At 39.3% G+C, this 23,201-nt stretch overlaps 1 protein-coding gene across 1 annotated transcript in view; it reads right to left on the reverse strand.

The window, feature by feature from the left end:
* The window catches only part of LOC117405314 (von Willebrand factor A domain-containing protein 3B-like), a 57,469-nt gene that overhangs the window by 18,098 nt on the left and 16,170 nt on the right, over positions 1 to 23,201 (reverse strand). The window contains 5 exon segments of the mRNA XM_059030401.1: positions 988 to 1,038; positions 2,332 to 2,450; positions 20,421 to 20,577; positions 21,766 to 21,877; positions 22,804 to 22,947. Of these exon segments, the coding sequence (XP_058886384.1) occupies positions 988 to 1,038; positions 2,332 to 2,450; positions 20,421 to 20,577; positions 21,766 to 21,877; positions 22,804 to 22,947 (583 nt within the window).

Here is a 23,201-nt window from a genome sequence, read left to right on the forward strand (position 1 = left end):
ATATACTGTGTAGCTCATTTTATAGGGTTACCTATGTATACACAGTGTATTGAAGAGGCTTGCACACATTTATAACACATCTATAATCTCAATCTGCTAAACAGCTGTGCGCAAAAAGGGGGTCAAATTCAATAAACTTCATGGATAGAAACAAGATTCCTTTTCCACAGACCTTTGATCCATTCCTGGCTTTACTATGAGTTTATTAAGAGATACCTGAGCTTGTTACCTATACACACTGGGGCTAATCACCTGGAATGGGAGAAACTGCTACTTCCCTCCTGCACTTTTAGGCTTGGAAAACCCCTAGAATTCATACAGTGAATGTGATGAATATGCTCCATATCTGCTCAGCTTATTGCATTTGTTTATATTACTCTGAAATGCAGACACGTTGCAGAGCTGCCCTCAGATCCTATTTTATATTACTCTGAAATGCAGACACGTTGCAGAGCTGCCCTCAGATCCTATTTTATATTCATGTGAAATGCAGACACGTTGCAGAGCTGCCCTCAGATCCTATTTTATATTACTCTGAAATGCAGACATGTTGCAGAGCTGCCCTCAGATCCTATTTTATATTCATGTGAAATGCAGACACGTTGCAGAGCTGCCCTCAGATCCTATTTTATATTACTCTGAAATGCAGACACGTTGCAGAGCTGCCCACAGATCCTATTTTATATTCATGTGAAATGCAGACACATTGCAGAGCTGCCCTCAGATCCTATTTTATATTACTCTGAAATGCAGACAGGTTGCAGAGCTGCCCTCAGATCCTATTTTATATTACTCTGAAATGCAGACACGTTGCAGAGCTGCCCTCAGATCCTATTTTATATTCATGTGAAATGCAGACACGTTGCAGAGCTGCCCTCAGATACTATTTTATATTACTCTGAAATGCAGACACGTTGCAGAGCTGCCCTCAGATACTATTCATGTGTTGGTTGATTTGTAACAATAAGAAGCACAATGATCACATACTTATCTCTTTCCTCTTGGGTTAAAGCTCTCCACACAATTCCATTAAGACGTCTTGTGAAAGAAAACAGAAAAGCCTGTTATTGATGAGTTGTAGTGCTGTTCTAATATGATGAATACATATCATTCTTACTCTGACATGTGATTTCAAGCTGTGTTTTATGTATGAGCCACACTGTGGCCCATCCTTGAATTAGCAGTAATATATCTTTACGTTTGATCTGCATGCCCTTATACATGTTTACCAGGGTATCTTTGCACTTTTCCCATGGCTCTGCTATACCATTCCCATAGTGGCCCCTGGTTTATCATGCAGCTTTACCATACCTTGCTATTCGGTACCATGCTGTTACTGTGCTTTATTACACATTGCAATGTGTTTCTGTGGGGCACTTTGATAAGGGTGTCGCTGTTAATGCATGTACACAGCAACAGCTCTACAATCTTTACCCCTATCTGGATTAAGTGGGGTTTCTCAATGCGTTTTTCAGGTGACGCACTAAATCAATGTGAACTTCTTTAACTGCAAACTCGCTGAGTGAAGGTGTGCTGGTAAAAGCATAGTAAAGAGTAGTAAAGATAAACGCCTCGTGAAATCATGGTAAAGACCCACATGCACTGAATACAACATATACACATTGTAAAGCATTGTGAAAACAATGGGTAATCTTTGTAAAGCATGAGCAATACTGTACATCGCACAAGAATGGGAAAAGTGCATCGCAACCAGCAAAATGACTGTGGTAAAGTACTGAAAGCCATTAATACTGTAGCTATACACTGCTCTGTAACACGGACATGATCATTATCTAACCCAGTGAACGGGTTTGTGTGCTGTTGTCAAATATAACCCAGTGAACGGGTTTGTGTGCTGTTGTCAAATATAACCCAGTGAACTGCTATGTGTGCTGTTGTCAGTGGTACAAATAAAAGCCAGTGAACTGGTTTGTGTGCTGTTGTCAATGGTACAAATATAAGCCAGTGAACTGGTCTGTGTGCTGTTGTCAATGGTACAAATATAAGCCAGTGAACTGGTTAGTGTGCTGTTGTCAAATATAACCCAGTGAACTGGTTTGTGTGCTGTTGTCAATGGTACAAATATAAGCCAGTGAACTGGTTTGTGTGCTGTTGTCAATGGTACAAATATAAGCCAGTGAACTGGTTTGTGTGCTGTTGTCAATGGTACAAATATAAGCCAGTGAACTGGTTTGTGTGCTGTTGTCAACAGGGCTTTGTTTTTGTTGTTTTTCTTTGTTTGGTTGTTTGGTTTTTTGGTTCTTTTTTGTAAGAGTGTAAAAAGTTTCAGTTTCATATTGAAATGCAGATTCAGAGATTCAGTAGATTTACCTTTCATAGGATTTCAGAGCCTGCTTCAGCTTCTCTTTGTAAACTTCCAGGTTCACAGCCTGGGGATTAACCAGTGTGATCCGTTTCTTGCTGTTACTTACATAGGCCAACGGTAAAATCTAAGAATATAAAAATAAAAGAGCAGATGCTTGAATTACTGGGGTTTTACAGTAATACCAATCGAGGCGTGAATAGCACAGCGAGCATAAGAGCACAGGACAGGGTGCCAGGGGCAGTGTGGATAACAAGAGCACAGGACAGGACAGGGTGCCAGGGGGCAGTGTGGATAACAAGAGCACAGGACAGGGTGCCAGGGGGCAGTGTGGATAACAAGAGCACAGGACAGGACAGGGTGCCAGGGGGCAGTGTGGATAACAAGAGCACAGGACAGGGTGCCAGGAGGCAGTGTGGATAACAAGAGCACAGGACAGGACAGGGTGCCAGGGGGCAGTGTGGATAACAAGAGCACAGGACAGGACAGGGTGCCAGGGGGCAGTGTGGATAACAAGAGCACAGGACAGGACAGGGTGCCAGGGGGCAGTGTGGACAACAAGAGCACAGGACAGGACAGGACAGGACAGGGTGCCAGGGGGCAGTGTGGATAACAGAGGTGTAGAATAATCGAAGTTTGGATAATCACTTTGTATTATTTATTTTTTTTTGCTGTTTTACTTGAAAAGGTTGTACTATAGTACAATATAGGAGCTGTAGGATGGAAAACATATGTAAAACTAGACATTTTAAACTCAAACCAAGCCATAGTATACGCCAATGGGACAATATAACTTCCTGAAGATGGTTATGCAGGATGGTAAAGAACAGCCTTATTCAGGATCTTCCTGTTGAAATCTTTACAGAGCAGCACACTGAAAGCTGGCAGTGCATTTCATAAGGGCCACGTGCAGCATACAAATACAAGAAAGGAATCTGTTACGTATTGTCTGGTTGAGCTGCCGAGGTCACACATGCAGTGGAAGAGGAGCATTGCTCCATGGTAATGAGAAGTTGCCATGGCAGCCTCTTATAGTGCCATTTTATATGCAAGGCAATGCACTTCATAGGGGTGGCCTTCCAAAATGGCCTTCTTTTATTGCATTTCCTTTTTTCATTTAAGAAATCCCAGCATGCAAAGCAACTACAAGCAACACAGAACTCCAGAGCTCCCACCAGATAAACACACTGCTCAACCGCTGCCACAGGAAGCTCAGCCTACTTAAACAGCTGCTGCTGCTGCTGCTGGAAACACTTTTTGAATGCAGGTTACCTGTTGCTCTATCTGCATTTCCAAGTACATATAGAAGACTCATCATTTACGAGAATGCTTGTATACTTGTGTGCTGCATGTAGTGAAGCACACAAGCAATCCTAACATATTGCACATTGACACTACAATACTTGATGGAAAGACTCAGCACCATTAGCAGATCAGTGTGGCACAGGCTCCACAATGCATTTTAATGGGAAACCATTTGAATACATTTTCAACTTTAAATAAACAGCAGTAATTATCCTTGTATTTACAAAAACATACCTCTGAATTATTTTGTTATCCAAACTAATATTAAAACAGCTTAGTGTCTTATATTTTACACAACCATTGCCATGCAAAAATATAAGGACCCAAATTCCACATTCATTGATCAAAATGCAAGTGGGCCATTGGTGAAGCAGCACCAGAACTACCATAAAAAAAGCCTTTCCCATTGGAAACAAAAAGATAAGCATCTGTACACAGTGCCTGCTGCATGAGAAATACCGTGTGTGATGAATGCTGAAGGCTTTCCACAGTGTAGAAGTGTCAGAGCGCCCTCTGCTGTTCTCACAGCCTCATCACAGACACCACAGCTCTGTTCATATTGCTGGAAGCTCATTTCCAAAGGCTTAGATTGACCTTTACATTCTACAGCTTTAAGTCAGTAGCGTTGGCATTGTGTTTGACATCCCTGTGGTAACAGTGTTAGCAACTGAGTCAGCTGCAAGTGTCAGCATTGACATACAGTAACGTTTAAGACAATCCCAGAGGAAGTCTTTCAAGATAGAAAGATGCAACAGAATGTCTGTCTACTGCTCAGCTTGTACCAGTGACCGTGGCCAAAGCTGGCCAGCCTGCATTGGCAGGTATCTCAAATCGAACCAGCGGAGTATGTTTCTGTAACGCTTGGCGAGGCAGCGACAGCACTGCAGCTCCCTACGCTGCGTCTGGGATACAGCCTTAGTTGCTTGATGGGAACTTAATTAAGAGAGACTCATCCACAGCAATCTGAATTCTCAGGTACTTAATAAAGTCAAGCAGACATTACAAACACATTATCCACAGCAATCTGAATTCTCAGGTACTTAATAAAGTAAGTCAAGTAGACATGGGTCTATTCCGGGCTCTGGTCTAATCTTTTGATGCTCTTTCTCTTTGAATTTGCTGGGATAATCCTTGTGGTTCAGTCATGCTATGGTGGTATTTCTAGTGGATACTGTAGTTACTGCAAGAGTACAATGGGGTGAGCTCCCGAAGGGGTAGACAGCCTCATCGCTTGTTGTACAAGTTTGCAGACTTTGAGAAATAAACTTTCTTTAAGTTCAGTATAACATAGTATAACAACCCAGCATCTTGACCACCTTATTGACAGTACAGTCCACTGGACGCAATGCGACAAAGCTTTAATGTGTTTGGCACAAGCTGATCTTATAAGTGTCAGTGTGATTACTGAACTGAATTAGAAAAACATGTACAAACTTGCAGTGTTTGCGTGACCTGCTTGTTTAAAACATGCCTGATTTACGGAGGCTCCCGAGAGAGTGCGTGCTGTTTGTAAACATGCCTGCTCAGGAACTAGAAGCTATCAAAGTGCTGTGTTCATAACTGATGCCCTTGTGAATAATTCATTTCCACTTCACTGACAAACCATTCCCAGAAATGAGATTTAAAGAGTAACACTCTTTACATGAGATGGAATCTGAGTAGCCGATCAGAAAAAAAACATCATTTATTGTACTTCATTTACAGATTACTTAACATTTTAACCTTCTACATATAATCGGTTATTAAATAAATGCTATAAACATACCTTTATTAATGCCTGTGTCTCCCTGAGTAACTTGTGCAATTGCACTGCTCTCTAGTGGTGTAAAACAGCACTGTAAGAATGATCCTATTTTCTGTATGTGAAGCAGAGTAACATTTCTGCCACGCATCACAGGAATTCATGATACGGACCGAAACATATTCTTGATAACTGCATGTATTCTTGTTGCATACACAACTATTGATGTGAACTTTACAAGAACCACCAAACAGGCAGCACACTCCTCTATGATCTGCGGCAATGGACTCAAATTCAAGCTCCACACTTACTTCAAAGGAGTGACTTAGAGCAGGCAGCAGACAGGCATCTCCAGCATGTGTGTTCATGAAGGTACTAAACCACATTACACCACAACTAAGCAAGCCGTTCTCCAGATATGCAAGTGACATGTAAGTGTGACAACCATGCTGTACAGTACACCTGAACACATCCCTACAGTATAAACCCAGATTACAATACTCTCACTTACTGATCCAAGCGAAGCGCATTATGTATAAACTCTACAGCGTGACTTTCAGTATGTATGGATATTCATACATCCACCTGCACTAGATCAGTATGTATGGATATTCATACATCCACCTGCACTAGATCAGTATGTATGGATATTCATACATCCACCTGCACTAGATCAGTATGTATGGATATTCATACGAGCACCTGCACTAGATCAGTATGTATGGATATTCATACATCCACCTGCACTAGATCAGTATGTATGGATATTCATACGAGCACCTGCACTAGATCAGTATGTATGGATATTCATACATCCACCTGCACTAGATCAGTATGTATGGATATTCATACATCCACCTGCACTAGATCAGTATGTATGGATTTTCATATATCCACCTGCACTAGATCAGTATGTATAGATATTCATACATCCACCTGCACTAGATCAGTATGTATAGATATTCATACATCCACCTGCACTAGATCAGTATGTATGGATATTCATACGAGCACCTGCACTAGATCAGTATGTATAGATATTCATACATCCACCTGCACTAGATCAGTATGTATGGATATTCATACGAGCACCTGCACTAGATCAGAATGTATGGATATTCATAGGAGCACCTGCACTAGATCAGTATGTATGGATATTCATACGAGCACCTGCACTAGATCAGTATGTATGGATATTCATAGGAGCACCTGCACTAGATCAGTATGTATGAATATTCATACGAGCACCTGCACTAGATCAGTATGTATGGATATTCATACATCCACCTGCACTAGATCAGTATGTATGGATATTCATACATCCACCTGCACTAGATCAGTATGTATGGATATTCATATGAGCACCTGCACTAAATCAGTATGTATGGATATTCATACATCCACCTGCACTAGATCAGTATGTATGGATATTCATACATCCACCTGCACTAGATCAGTATGTATGGATATTCATACATCCACCTTCACTAGATCAGAATGTATGGATATTCATACGAGCACCTGCACTAGATCAGTATGTATGGATATTCATACGAGTATCTGCACTAGATCAGTATGTATGGATATTCATACATCCACCTGCACTAGATCAGTATGTATGGATATTCATACATCCACCTGCACTAGATCAGTATGTATGGATATTCATACGAGCACCTGTACTAGATCAGTATGTATGGATATTCATACATCCACCTGCACTAGATCAGTATGTATGGATATTCATACGAGCACCTGCACTAGATCAGTATGTATGGATATTCATACGAGCACCTGCACTAGATCAGTATGTATGGATATTCATACGAGTATCTGCACTAGATCAGTATGTATGGATATTCATACATCCACCTGCACTAGATCAGTATGTATGGATATTCATACATCCACCTGCACTAGATCAGTATGTATGGATATTCATACGAGCACCTGTACTAGATCAGTATGTATGGATATTCATACATCCACCTGCACTAGATCAGTATGTATGGATATTCATACATTCACCTGCACTAGATCAGTATGTATGGATATTCATACGAGCACCTGTACTAGATCAGTATGTATGGATATTCATACATCCACCTTCACTAAATCAGTATGTATGGATATTCATACGAGCACCTGCACTAGATCAGTATGTATGGATATTCATACATCCACCTGCACTAGATCAGTATGTATGGATATTCATATGAGCACCTGCACTAGATCAGTATGTATGGATATTCATACATCCACCTGCACTAGATCAGTATGTATGGATATTCATACATCCACCTGCACTAGATCAGTATGTATGGATATTCATACATTCACCTGCACTAGATCAGTATGTATGGATATTCATACATCCACCTGCACTAGATCAGTATGTATGGATATTCATACGAGCACCTGTACTAGATCAGTATGTATGGATATTCATACATCCACCTGCACTAGATCAGTATGTATGGATATTCATACATTCACCTGCACTAGATCAGTATGTATGGATATTCATACGAGCACCTGTACTAGATCAGTATGTATGGATATTCATACATCCACCTTCACTAAATCAGTATGTATGGATATTCATACGAGCACCTGCACTAGATCAGTATGTATGGATATTCATACATCCACCTGCACTAGATCAGTATGTATGGATATTCATATGAGCACCTGCACTAGATCAGTATGTATGGATATTCATATGAGCACCTGCACTAAATCAGTATGTATGGATATTCATACGAGCACCTGCACTAGATCAGTATGTATGGATATTCATACGAGCACCTGCACTAGATCAGTATGTATGGATATTCATACATCCACCTTCACTAAATCAGTATGTATGGATATTCATACATCCACCTGCACTAGATCAGTATGTATGGATATTCATACGAGCACCTGCACTAGATCAGTATGTATGGATATTCATACATTCACCTGCACTAGATCAGTATGTATGGATATTCATACATCCACCTTCACTAGATCAGTATGTATGGATATTCATACATTCACCTGCACTAGATCAGTATGTATGGATATTCATACATCCACCTTCACTAGATCAGTATGTATGGATATTCATACATCCACCTGCACTAGATCAGTATGTATGGATATTCATATGAGCACCTGCACTAAATCAGTATGTATGGATATTCATACGAGCACCTGCACTAGATCAGAATGTATGGATATTCATACGAGCACCTGCACTAGATCAGTATGTATGGATATTCATACGAGCACCTGTACTAGATCAGTATGTATGGATATTCATACATCCACCTGCACTAGATCAGTATGTATGGATATTCATACGAGCACCTGTACTAGATCAGTATGTATGGATATTCATATGAGCACCTGCACTAGATCAGTATGTATGGATATTCATACATCCACCTGCACTAGATCAGTATGTATGGATATTCAAACGAGCACCTGCACTAGATCAGTATGTATGGATATTCATACATCCACCTGCACTAGATCAGTATGTATGGATATTCATACGAGTATCTGCACTAGATCAGTATGTATGGATATTCATATATCCACCTGCACTAGATCAGTATGTATGGATATTCATACATCCACCTGCACTAGATCAGTATGTATGGATATTCATACGAGCACCTGTACTAGATCAGTATGTATGGATATTCATACATCCACCTGCACTAGATCAGTAAGTATGGATATTCATACATTCACCTGCACTAGATCAGTATGTATGGATATTCATACATCCACCTGCACTAGATCAGTATGTATGGATATTCATACATCCACCTGCACTAGATCAGTATGTATGGATATTCATACGAGCACCTGCACTAGATCAGTATGTATGGATATTCATACATCCACCTGCACTAGATCAGTATGTATGGATATTCATACATCCACCTGCACTAGATCAGTATGTATGGATATTCATATGAGCACCTGCACTAGATCAGTATGTATGGATATTCATACATCCACCTGCACTAGATCAGTATGTATGGATATTCATACATTCACCTGCACTAGATCAGTATGTATGGATATTCATACATCCACCTGCACTAGATCAGTATGTATGGATATTCATATGAGCACCTGCACTAAATCAGTATGTATGGATATTCATACATCCACCTTCACTAGATCAGTATGTATGGATATTCATACATCCACCTGCACTAGATCAGTATGTATAGATATTCATACGAGTATCTGCACTAGATCAGTATGTATGGATATTCATACATCCACCTGCACTAGATCAGTATGTATGGATATTCATATATCCACCTGCACTAGATCAGTATGTATGGATATTCATACATCCACCTTCACTAAATCAGTATGTATGGATATTCATATGAGCACCTGTACTAGATCAGTATGTATAGATATTCATATGAGCACCTGTACTAGATCAGTATGTATGGATATTCATACATTCACCTGTACTAGATCAGTATGTATGGATATTCATACATCCACCTTCACTAGATCAGTATGTATGGATATTCATACATCCACCTGCACTAGATCAGTATGTATAGATATTCATACGAGTATCTGCACTAGATCAGTATGTATGGATATTCATATATCCACCTGCACTAGATCAGTATGTATGGATATTCATACATCCACCTGCACTAGATCAGTATGTATAGATATTCATATGAGCACCTGTACTAGATCAGTATGTATAGATATTCATATGAGCACCTGTACTAGATCAGTATGTATGGATATTCATACATCCACCTGCACTAGATCAGTATGTATGGATATTCATACGAGCACCTGCACTAGATCAGTATGTATGGATATTCATACATCCACCTTCACTAAATCAGTATGTATGGATATTCATACATCCACCTGCACTAGATCAGTATGTATGGATATTCATACGAGCACCTGCACTAGATCAGTATGTATGAATATTCATACATCCACCTGCACTAGATCAGTATGTATGGATATTCATATGAGCACCTGCACTAGATCAGTATGTATGGATATTCATACGAGCACCTGCACTAGATCAGTATGTATGGATATTCATACATCCACCTGCACTAGATCAGTATGTATGGATATTCATACATCCACCTGCACTAGATCAGTATGTATTGATATTCATACATCCACCTGCACTAGATCAGTATGTATGAATATTCATACATCCACCTGCACTAAATCAGTATGTATGGATATTCATACATCCACCTTCACTAAATCAGTATGTATGGATATTCATACATCCACCTGCACTAGATCAGTATGTATGGATATTCATACGAGCACCTGCACTAGATCAGTATGTATGGATATTCATACATCCACCTGCACTAGATCAGTATGTATGGATATTCATATGAGCACCTGCACTAGATCAGTATGTATGGATATTCATACCAGCACCTGCACTAGATCAGTATGTATGGATATTCATACGAGCACCTGCACTAGATCAGTATGTATGGATATTCATACATCCACCTGCACTAGATCAGTATGTATGCATATTCATACATCCACCTGCACTAGATCAGTATGTATGGATATTCATACATCCACCTGCACTAGATCAGTATGTATGGATATTCATACGAGCACCTGCACTAGATCAGTATGTATGGATATTCATACATCCACCTGCACTAGATCAGTATGTATGGATATTCATACATCCACCTGCACTAGATCAGTATGTATGGATATTCATATGAGCACCTGCACTAGATCAGTATGTATGGATATTCATACATCCACCTGCACTAGATCAGTATGTATGGATATTCATACATTCACCTGCACTAGATCAGTATGTATGGATATTCATACATCCACCTGCACTAGATCAGTATGTATGGATATTCATATGAGCACCTGCACTAAATCAGTATGTATGGATATTCATACATCCACCTGCACTAGATCAGTATGTATGGATATTCATACATCCACCTGCACTAGATCAGTATGTATGGATATTCATACATCCACCTGCACTAGATCAGTATGTATGGATATTCATACATCCACCTTCACTAGATCAGTATGTATGGATATTCATACATCCACCTGCACTAGATCAGTATGTATAGATATTCATACGAGTATCTGCACTAGATCAGTATGTATGGATATTCATACATCCACCTGCACTAGATCAGTATGTATGGATATTCATACATCCACCTTCACTAGATCAGTATGTATGGATATTCATACATCCACCTGCACTAGATCAGTATGTATAGATATTCATACGAGTATCTGCACTAGATCAGTATGTATGGATATTCATACATTCACCTGCACTAGATCAGTATGTATGGATATTCATACATCCACCTTCACTAGATCAGTATGTATGGATATTCATACATCCACCTGCACTAGATCAGTATGTATAGATATTCATATGAGCACCTGTACTAGATCAGTATGTATAGATATTCATATGAGCACCTGTACTAGATCAGTATGTATGGATATTCATACATCCACCTGCACTAGATCAGTATGTATGGATATTCATACGAGCACCTGCACTAGATCAGTATGTATGGATATTCATACATCCACCTTCACTAAATCAGTATGTATGGATATTCATACATCCACCTGCACTAGATCAGTATGTATGGATATTCATACGAGCACCTGCACTAGATCAGTATGTATGAATATTCATACATCCACCTTCACTAAATCAGTATGTATGGATATTCATACATCCACCTGCCCTAGATCAGTATGTATGGATATTCATACATCCACCTGCACTAGATCAGTATGTATGGATATTCATATGAGCACCTGCACTAGATCAGTATGTATGGATATTCATACGAGCACCTGCACTAGATCAGTATGTATGGATATTCATATATCCACCTGCACTAGATCAGTATGTATGGATATTCATACGAGCACCTGCACTAGATCAGTATGTATGGATATTCATACATCCACCTGCACTAGATCAGTATGTATGGATATTCATACGAGCACCTGCACTAGATCAGTATGTATGCATATTCATACATCCACCTTCACTAAATCAGTATGTATGGATATTCATACATCCACCTGCACTAGATCAGTATGTATGGATATTCATATGAGCACCTGCACTAAATCAGTATGTATGGATATTCATACATCCACCTGCACTAGATCAGTATGTATTGATATTCATACATCCACCTGCACTAGATCAGTATGTATGAATATTCATACATCCACCTGCACTAGATCAGTATGTATGGATATTCATACGAGCACCTGCACTAGATCAGTATGTATGGATATTCATACATCCACCTTCACTAAATCAGTATGTATGGATATTCATACATCCACCTGCACTAGATCAGTATGTATGGATATTCATACGAGCACCTGCACTAGATCAGTATGTATGGATATTCATACATCCACCTGCACTAGATCAGTATGTATAGATATTCATATGAGCACCTGCACTAGATCAGTATGTATGGATATTCATACCAGCACCTGCACTAGATCAGTATGTATGGATATTCATACGAGCACCTGCACTAGATCAGTATGTATGGATATTCATACATCCACCTGCACTAGATCAGTATGTATGCATATTCATACATCCACCTGCACTAGATCAGTATGTATGGATATTCATACGAGCACCTGCACTAGATCAGTATGTATGAATATTCATACGAGCACCTGCACTAGATCAGTATGTATGGATATTCATACATCCACCTGCACTAGATCAGTATGTATGGATATTCATACATCCACCTGCACTAGATCAGTATGTATGGATATTCATACATTCACCTGCACTAGATCAGTATGTATGGATATTCATACATCCACCTGCACTAGATCAGTATGTATGGATATTCATATGAGCACCTGCACTAGATCAGTATGTATAGATATTCATACATTCACCTGCACTAGATCAGTATGTATGGATATTCATACATTCACCTGCACTAGATCAGTATGTATGGATATTCATACATCCACCTGCACTAGATCAGTATGTATGAATATTCATACGAGCACCTGTACTAGATCAGTATGTATGGATATTCATACATTCACCTGCACTAGATCAGTATGTATGGATATTCATACATCCACCTGCACTAGATCAGTATGTATGGATATTCATACATCCACCTGCACTAGATCAGTATGTATGGATATTCATACATTCACCTGCACTAGATCAGTATGTATGGATATTCATACATTCACCTGCACTAGATCAGTATGTATGGATATTCATACATTCACCTGCACTAGATCAGTATGTATGGATATTCATACATCCACCTGCACTAGATCAGTATGTATGGATATTCATACATTCACCTGCACTAGATCAGTATGTATGGATATTCATACATCCTCCTGCACTAGATCAGTATGTATGGATATTCATACATTCACCTGCACTAGATCAGTATGTATGGATATTCATACATCCACCTGCACTAGATCAGTATGTATGGATATTCATACATCCACCTGTACTAGATCAGTATGTATGGATATTCATACATTCACCTGCACTAGATCAGTATGTATGGATATTCATACATCCACCTGCACTAGATCAGTATGTATGGATATTCATACATCCACCTGCACTAGATCAGTATGTATGGATATTCATACATTCACCTGCACTAGATCAGTATGTATGGATATTCATACATTCACCTGCACTAGATCAGTATGTATGGATATTCATACATTCACCTGCACTAGATCAGTATGTATGGATATTCATACATCCACCTGCACTAGATCAGTATGTATGGATATTCATACATTCACCTGCACTAGATCAGTATGTATGGATATTCATACATCCACCTGCACTAGATCAGTATGTATGGATATTCATACATCCACCTGCACTAGATCAGTATGTATGGATATTCATACATTCACCTGCACTAGATCAGTATGTATGGATATTCATACATCCACCTGCACTAGATCAGTATGTATGGATATTCATACATTCACCTGCACTAGATCAGTATGTATGGATATTCATACATCCACCTGCACTAGATCAGTATGTATGGATATTCATACATCCACCTGCACTAGATCAGTATGTATGGATATTCATACGAGCACCTGCACTAGATCAGTATGTATGGATATTCATACGAGCACCTGCACTAGATCAGTATGTATGGATATTCATACATTCACCTGCACTAGATCAGTATGTATGGATATTCATACATCCACCTGCACTAGATCAGTATGTATGGATATTCATACGAGCACCTGTACTAGATCAGTATGTATGGATATTCATACATCCACCTGCACTAGATCAGTATGTATGGATATTCATACATCCACCTGCACTAGATCAGTATGTATGGATATTCATACATTCACCTGCACTAGATCAGTATGTATGGATATTCATACATCCACCTGCACTAGATCAGTATGTATGGATATTCATACGAGCACCTGTACTAGATCAGTATGTATGGATATTCATACATCCACCTGCACTAGATCAGTATGTATGGATATTCATACATTCACCTGCACTAGATCAGTATGTATGGATATTCATACGAGCACCTGTACTAGATCAGTATGTATGGATATTCATACATCCACCTTCACTAAATCAGTATGTATGGATATTCATACGAGCACCTGCACTAGATCAGTATGTATGGATATTCATACATCCACCTGCACTAGATCAGTATGTATGGATATTCATACATCCACCTTCACTAAATCAGTATGTATGGATATTCATACATCCACCTGCACTAGATCAGTATGTATGGATATTCATACGAGCACCTGCACTAGATCAGTATGTATGGATATTCATACATCCACCTGCACTAGATCAGTATGTATAGATATTCATATGAGCACCTGCACTAGATCAGTATGTATGGATATTCATACCAGCACCTGCACTAGATCAGTATGTATGGATATTCATACGAGCACCTGCACTAGATCAGTATGTATGGATATTCATACATCCACCTGCACTAGATCAGTATGTATGCATATTCATACATCCACCTGCACTAGATCAGTATGTATGGATATTCATACGAGCACCTGCACTAGATCAGAATGTATGGATATTCATACGAGCACCTGCACTAGATCAGTATGTATGAATATTCATACGAGCACCTGCACTAGATCAGTATGTATGGATATTCATACATCCACCTGCACTAGATCAGTATGTATGGATATTCATACATCCACCTGCACTAGATCAGTATGTATGGATATTCATACATTCACCTGCACTAGATCAGTATGTATGGATATTCATACATCCACCTGCACTAGATCAGTATGTATGGATATTCATATGAGCACCTGCACTAGATCAGTATGTATAGATATTCATACATTCACCTGCACTAGATCAGTATGTATGGATATTCATACATTCACCTGCACTAGATCAGTATGTATGGATATTCATACATCCACCTGCACTAGATCAGTATGTATGAATATTCATACGAGCACCTGTACTAGATCAGTATGTATGGATATTCATACATTCACCTGCACTAGATCAGTATGTATGGATATTCATACATCCACCTGCACTAGATCAGTATGTATGGATATTCATACATCCACCTGCACTAGATCAGTATGTATGGATATTCATACATTCACCTGCACTAGATCAGTATGTATGGATATTCATACATTCACCTGCACTAGATCAGTATGTATGGATATTCATACATTCACCTGCACTAGATCAGTATGTATGGATATTCATACATCCACCTGCACTAGATCAGTATGTATGGATATTCATACATTCACCTGCACTAGATCAGTATGTATGGATATTCATACATCCACCTGCACTAGATCAGTATGTATGGATATTCATACATTCACCTGCACTAGATCAGTATGTATGGATATTCATACATCCACCTGCACTAGATCAGTATGTATGGATATTCATACATCCACCTGTACTAGATCAGTATGTATGGATATTCATACATTCACCTGCACTAGATCAGTATGTATGGATATTCATACATCCACCTGCACTAGATCAGTATGTATGGATATTCATACATCCACCTGCACTAGATCAGTATGTATGGATATTCATACATTCACCTGCACTAGATCAGTATGTATGGATATTCATACATTCACCTGCACTAGATCAGTATGTATGGATATTCATACATTCACCTGCACTAGATCAGTATGTATGGATATTCATACATCCACCTGCACTAGATCAGTATGTATGGATATTCATACATTCACCTGCACTAGATCAGTATGTATGGATATTCATACATCCACCTGCACTAGATCAGTATGTATGGATATTCATACATCCACCTGCACTAGATCAGTATGTATGGATATTCATACATTCACCTGCACTAGATCAGTATGTATGGATATTCATACATCCACCTGCACTAGATCAGTATGTATGGATATTCATACATTCACCTGCACTAGATCAGTATGTATGGATATTCATACATCCACCTGCACTAGATCAGTATGTATGGATATTCATACATCCACCTGCACTAGATCAGTATGTATGGATATTCATACGAGCACCTGCACTAGATCAGTATGTATGGATATTCATACGAGCACCTGCACTAGATCAGTATGTATGGATATTCATACATTCACCTGCACTAGATCAGTATGTATGGATATTCATACATCCACCTGCACTAGATCAGTATGTATGGATATTCATACGAGCACCTGTACTAGATCAGTATGTATGGATATTCATACATCCACCTGCACTAGATCAGTATGTATGGATATTCATACATCCACCTGCACTAGATCAGTATGTATGGATATTCATACATTCACCTGCACTAGATCAGTATGTATGGATATTCATACATCCACCTGCACTAGATCAGTATGTATGGATATTCATACGAGCACCTGTACTAGATCAGTATGTATGGATATTCATACATCCACCTGCACTAGATCAGTATGTATGGATATTCATACATTCACCTGCACTAGATCAGTATGTATGGATATTCATACGAGCACCTGTACTAGATCAGTATGTATGGATATTCATACATCCACCTTCACTAAATCAGTATGTATGGATATTCATACGAGCACCTGCACTAGATCAGTATGTATGGATATTCATACATCCACCTGCACTAGATCAGTATGTATGGATATTCATACATTCACCTGCACTAGATCAGTATGTATGGATATTCATACGAGCACCTGCACTAGATCAGTATGTATGGATATTCATACGAGTACCTGCACTAGATCAGTATGTATAGATATTCATACAAGCACCTGCACTAGATCAGTATGTATGGATATTCATACGAGCACCTGCACTAGATCAGTATGTATGGATATTCATACGAGCACCTGTACTAGATCAGTATGTATGGATATTCATACATCCACCTTAACTAGATCAGTATGTATGGATATTCATACGAGCACCTGTACTAGATCAGTATGTATGGATATTCATACGAGCACCTGTACTAGATCAGTATGTATGGATATTCATACGAGCACCTGTACTAGATCAGTATGTATGGATATTCATACGAGCACCTGTACTAGATCAGTATGTATGGATATTCATACATCCACCTGCACTAGATCAGTATGTATGGATATTCATACATTCACCTGCACTAGATCAGTATGTATGGGTATTCATACATCCACCTGCACTAGATCAGTATGTATGGATATTCATATGAGCACCTGCACTAAATCAGTATGTATGGATATTCATACATCCACCTGCACTAGATCAGTATGTATAGATATTCATACGAGTATCTGCACTAGATCAGTATGTATGGATATTCATATATCCACCTGCACTAGATCAGTATGTATGGATATTCATACGAGCACCTGCACTAGATCAGTATGTATGGATATTCATATATCCACCTGCACTAGATCAGTATGTATGGATATTCATATGAGCACCTGCACTAGATCAGTATGTATGGATATTCATACATCCACCTTCACTAAATCAGTATGTATGGATATTCATACATCCACCTGCACTAGATCAGTATGTATGGATATTCATACGAGCACCTGCACTAGATCAGTATGTATGGATATTCATACGAGCACCTGTACTAGATCAGTATGTATGGATATTCATACATCCACCTGCACTAGATCAGTATGTATGGATATTCATACATCCACCTGCACTAGATCAGTATGTATAGATATTCATATGAGCACCTGCACTAGATCAGTATGTATGGATATTCATACATCCACCTGCACTAGATCAGTATGTATGGATATTCATACGAGCACCTGTACTAGATCAGTATGTATGGATATTCATACATCCACCTGCACTAGATCATTATGTATGGATATTCATACATTCACCTGCACTAGATCAGTATGTATGGATATTCATACGAGCACCTGCACTAGATCAGTATGTATGGATATTCATACATTCACCTGCACTAGATCAGTATGTATGGGTATTCATACATCCACCTGCACTAGATCAGTATGTATAGATATTCATACGAGTATCTGCACTAGATCAGTATGTATGGATATTCATATATCCACCTGCACTAGATCAGTATGTATGAATATTCATACATCCACCTGCACTAGATCAGTATGTATGGATATTCATACATCCACCTGCACTAGATCAGTATGTATGGATATTCATACATCCACCTGCACTAGATCAGTATGTATGGATATTCATATGAGCACCTGCACTAGATCAGTATGTATAGATATTCATACGAGTATCTGCACTAGATCAGTATGTATGGATATTCATATATCCACCTGCACTAGATCAGTATGTATGGATATTCATACATCCACCTGCACTAGATCAGTATGTATGGATATTCATACATCCACCTGCACTAGATCAGTATGTATGGATATTCATATGAGCACCTGCACTAGATCAGTATGTATAGATATTCATACGAGTATCTGCACTAGATCAGTATGTATGGATATTCATACGAACACCTGAACTAGATCAGTATGTATGGATATTCATACGAGCACCTGTACTAGATCAGTATGTATGGATATTCATACGAGCACCTGCACTAGATCAGTATGTATGGATATTCATACATCCACCTGCACTAGATCAGTATGTATGGATATTCATACGAGCACCTGCACTAAATCAGTATGTATGGATATTCATACATCCACCTGCACTAGATCAGTATGTATGGATATTCATATGAGCACCTGCACTAGATCAGTATGTATGGATATTCATACATCCACCTTCACTAAATCAGTATGTATGGATATTCATACGAGCACCTGCACTAGATCAGTATGTATGGATATTCATACATCCACCTGCACTAGATCAGTATGTATGGATATTCATATATCCACCTGCACTAGATCAGTATGTATGGATATTCATACGATCACCTGCACTAGATCAGTATGTATGAATATTCATACATCCACCTTCACTAAATCAGTATGTATGGATATTCATACATCCACCTGCACTAGATCAGTATGTATGGATATTCATACATCCACCTGCACTAGATCAGTATGTATGGATATTCATACGAGCACCTGCACTAGATCAGTATGTATGGATATTCATACATCCACCTGCACTAGATCAGTATGTATGGATATTCATATGAGCACCTGCACTAGATCAGTATGTATAGATATTCATATGAGCACCTGCACTAGATCAGTATGTATAGATATTCATATGAGCACCTGCACTAGATCAGTATGTATGGATATTCATACATCCACCTGCACTAGATATACAGTACACCTCCCACCTGGGGACCAATTACTTGTCATTGAAATAGTCCAATTCAGAATCTGCAGGGTTTTCCATTGTAACCAAAGAAACCAGGGGCTCACCTCATCAAACACCTTAGAACAAACGTGCTTGTCCAATATGGGAATGTATTTTGCGGTCTGCGGCACAGCTGTAGGTGCCAAGGCATCCATGATGGTGAGCCTTCTGGCAACCAAACCATTGGTTTGAAGCCAGCGAGCTGAGGACATGTCCAAAGACCTTCAAGAGAGAAAAGACGAGTTAAAAGGGCCTCTAGTGACCAGTAAGCACACACACAAACACAGTGAATAAAAGACATAATTATACATTCGGAGACATAACATAAGAAATGAAGTGGTCGATTTGATCAGCCTCTGTTCTGCTGGGATAAGCCCATCCCGGGGAATACTCTGAATTGCATCAGAAAGCAATGTGTGGTTCTTGGGATTGTAACAAACAGGAAGTCGAGGGGATTCCCCGGGGCCTTGCAATGCTATAACAAAAGCCAGCTTTGTCTTCACAGCAGGGCACAGTTGATCAGATCCATTTCATCTGTGTTATATGACTCAGTGCTTCATCTATAGCAGTGTTTGTTAGACAGTGTACTATGTACAGTAGAAAAAAATCCATAAAAACATTTAGAAAATGTGTTTGCACAGGAATGAAGCAAAGTTATGAAGCAGGATACAAATGCAGAAATAATCCATGTCCACTTCCACCCTATCGTGTAAAGCATGTTAACCCATTCACTGAAGCACATCTATAAAACCTCAAAGCTGCATTCAAACAGCAGCAATGAATGTGTGCGGCTTGGTTTTCCACGGGTTAAAGACACTGCACTCCATCCACAGCGATGGTACACAGGGAGGAAGGGAAACAGTGACGTGAAACATCAAAATACATGTTTGTTGGGTTTTAAAAAACCTTGTTTCAGAGCACCTGCCTAAACTGATTGTTCTTAGTCATTGATTACTTAACCCAGCAGCCCTTTTCCTGTTTGTTGAGGTATCCTGGGAAATGAAGTCTTTTTGCATACGTTTCAGTGGTACATTTTATCCCAGTATTTAAGCCATGGGGTACAAACTTGGGGTTATGTGGGGCCCAATATACTTTTCCATTTCCTTCACCACACAGCTCAGAAGCTTGTGCTGTCCTTGTTACAGGACACACACACACACACACACACACACACACACACACACACACACACACACACACACACACAGAGTGTCTGCTGGCTTGCTGAGTTTGTAGTACTGCATTACTGTCCGAAGTACCTGGATCTTTTATTCAGACTAGAACAAGCATGTGTTGTGTTTAAAGAAAAAACAAGACATGTCTGTGAGCATTATTGTGTGTTATTTCATTCATTTACAGGGTATGCGTGTTGTTCATAAACCATCCAATCTCAACACTGTAACTTAATACTGCAGCTTGAGCTCCTCAAGATAATGAAAAGGCAAGCAGCGCTCGTGGACTCGCTCCTTTGGTTTGCATTTTGCTTTCTTCTGAGTCTGTTTGTTTGCTGTTAAATGAAGTCCTGCAATAAGAAATGAAGCATTGATTAAACACAGGCTGACATAATAATTATAGTACTAGAAGAGGCCACTCCACTGCAGTAATTAGCATTTAACACCTTGAAAAGATGAGAAGGGATTGGAATTGAGCTCTTAGAATCACGCTGCAGCATGAGCTGCTGATTTCATTTAAAGTAGAAATCTATCGATGATTCACAAAAGAATTCATTACAAAAAAGTACCACTAATAATAATGTACACTATTAATAAAAAACTCAATGGGCAACATTCTCAAATGGCCGTTATGCCAAAAGCAGCTGTAATATTTTGAACTGGTTCATTTTCTCCTGATTTAGTAGGTTGTTATTTTCTCAGAATGTTGACCTACCTAACAAGCAGATCAACATGAATCATGAAGTGCTTATTAGCATATGCATTCAGCTATCCTCAGGGCTACCATGTGATACTCTAATGTGTTATGTTACCATATTCCAGTTAGGTGTATTGTATGCTACATCTGCTTCAGTCAGTATCCCACATCGCTACAGTTGTATATTCAACATCGGCGCTATCAGTGTGATTAAAAAGCTGCTCACCATGACATGTATCAACAGAATAGTAAAGAACAGGAACCAGCAATGACATGGACAAGCACAATTTGAGAAGCAATTCTCCAGATTAATGCAAGAATGTAATGTGACATGCAGATGGACGGATGTACGGACAGACAGACTGACACCTTGTATATCTTCAGAATCGTATCTTCTCAATAAGTATAGTACTGTGTATACGTACATACATACATGCATCCATACATCCATACACACACACACGCACACGCACGCACGCACGCACGCACGCACGCGACCTTCTCCACTCTATCCACTCAGCAGGGGGTTTCTGCCTCGGTGGGGGAATGTATTATTTGGGATGCACTTTCCAAACTTACCATTTAGTACTTGACTTTGTTTTGCTAAATTCCCTTTAAAAAGCTCCTGGTTTTCTGGCAGCATCCACTCCTGTAGAGTGCTGTCTTTGCCACTGATTCCCACACCATTGCTCAGGAATCGCAGCAGACTGGACCTTGTATAAGCTGCAATGAACACAAAGAGAGCAGGTGTCAAAGAAGGACATTCAACCCCAATGCTGTGCATTGCAGATGCATAATAATACTGAACACGGGTACTGGGTCTTTGCAGATCCTTTGATCTGTGGGTTTGATCCCTGTCCCTGTGACTGCGATGAGAGGCTGGGGTCCAGGGGACTGCTGACAGGGTTAGGGTTACCTCAACCCCAGTGCTGTACATTACAGATGCATAAGAATACTGGGGTTTCCTTTCTTTTCCT

This window comes from Acipenser ruthenus, chromosome 9 (assembly GCF_902713425.1).
Source record: "Acipenser ruthenus chromosome 9, fAciRut3.2 maternal haplotype, whole genome shotgun sequence".
NCBI classification, from domain to species: Eukaryota; Metazoa; Chordata; class Actinopteri; order Acipenseriformes; family Acipenseridae; genus Acipenser; species Acipenser ruthenus.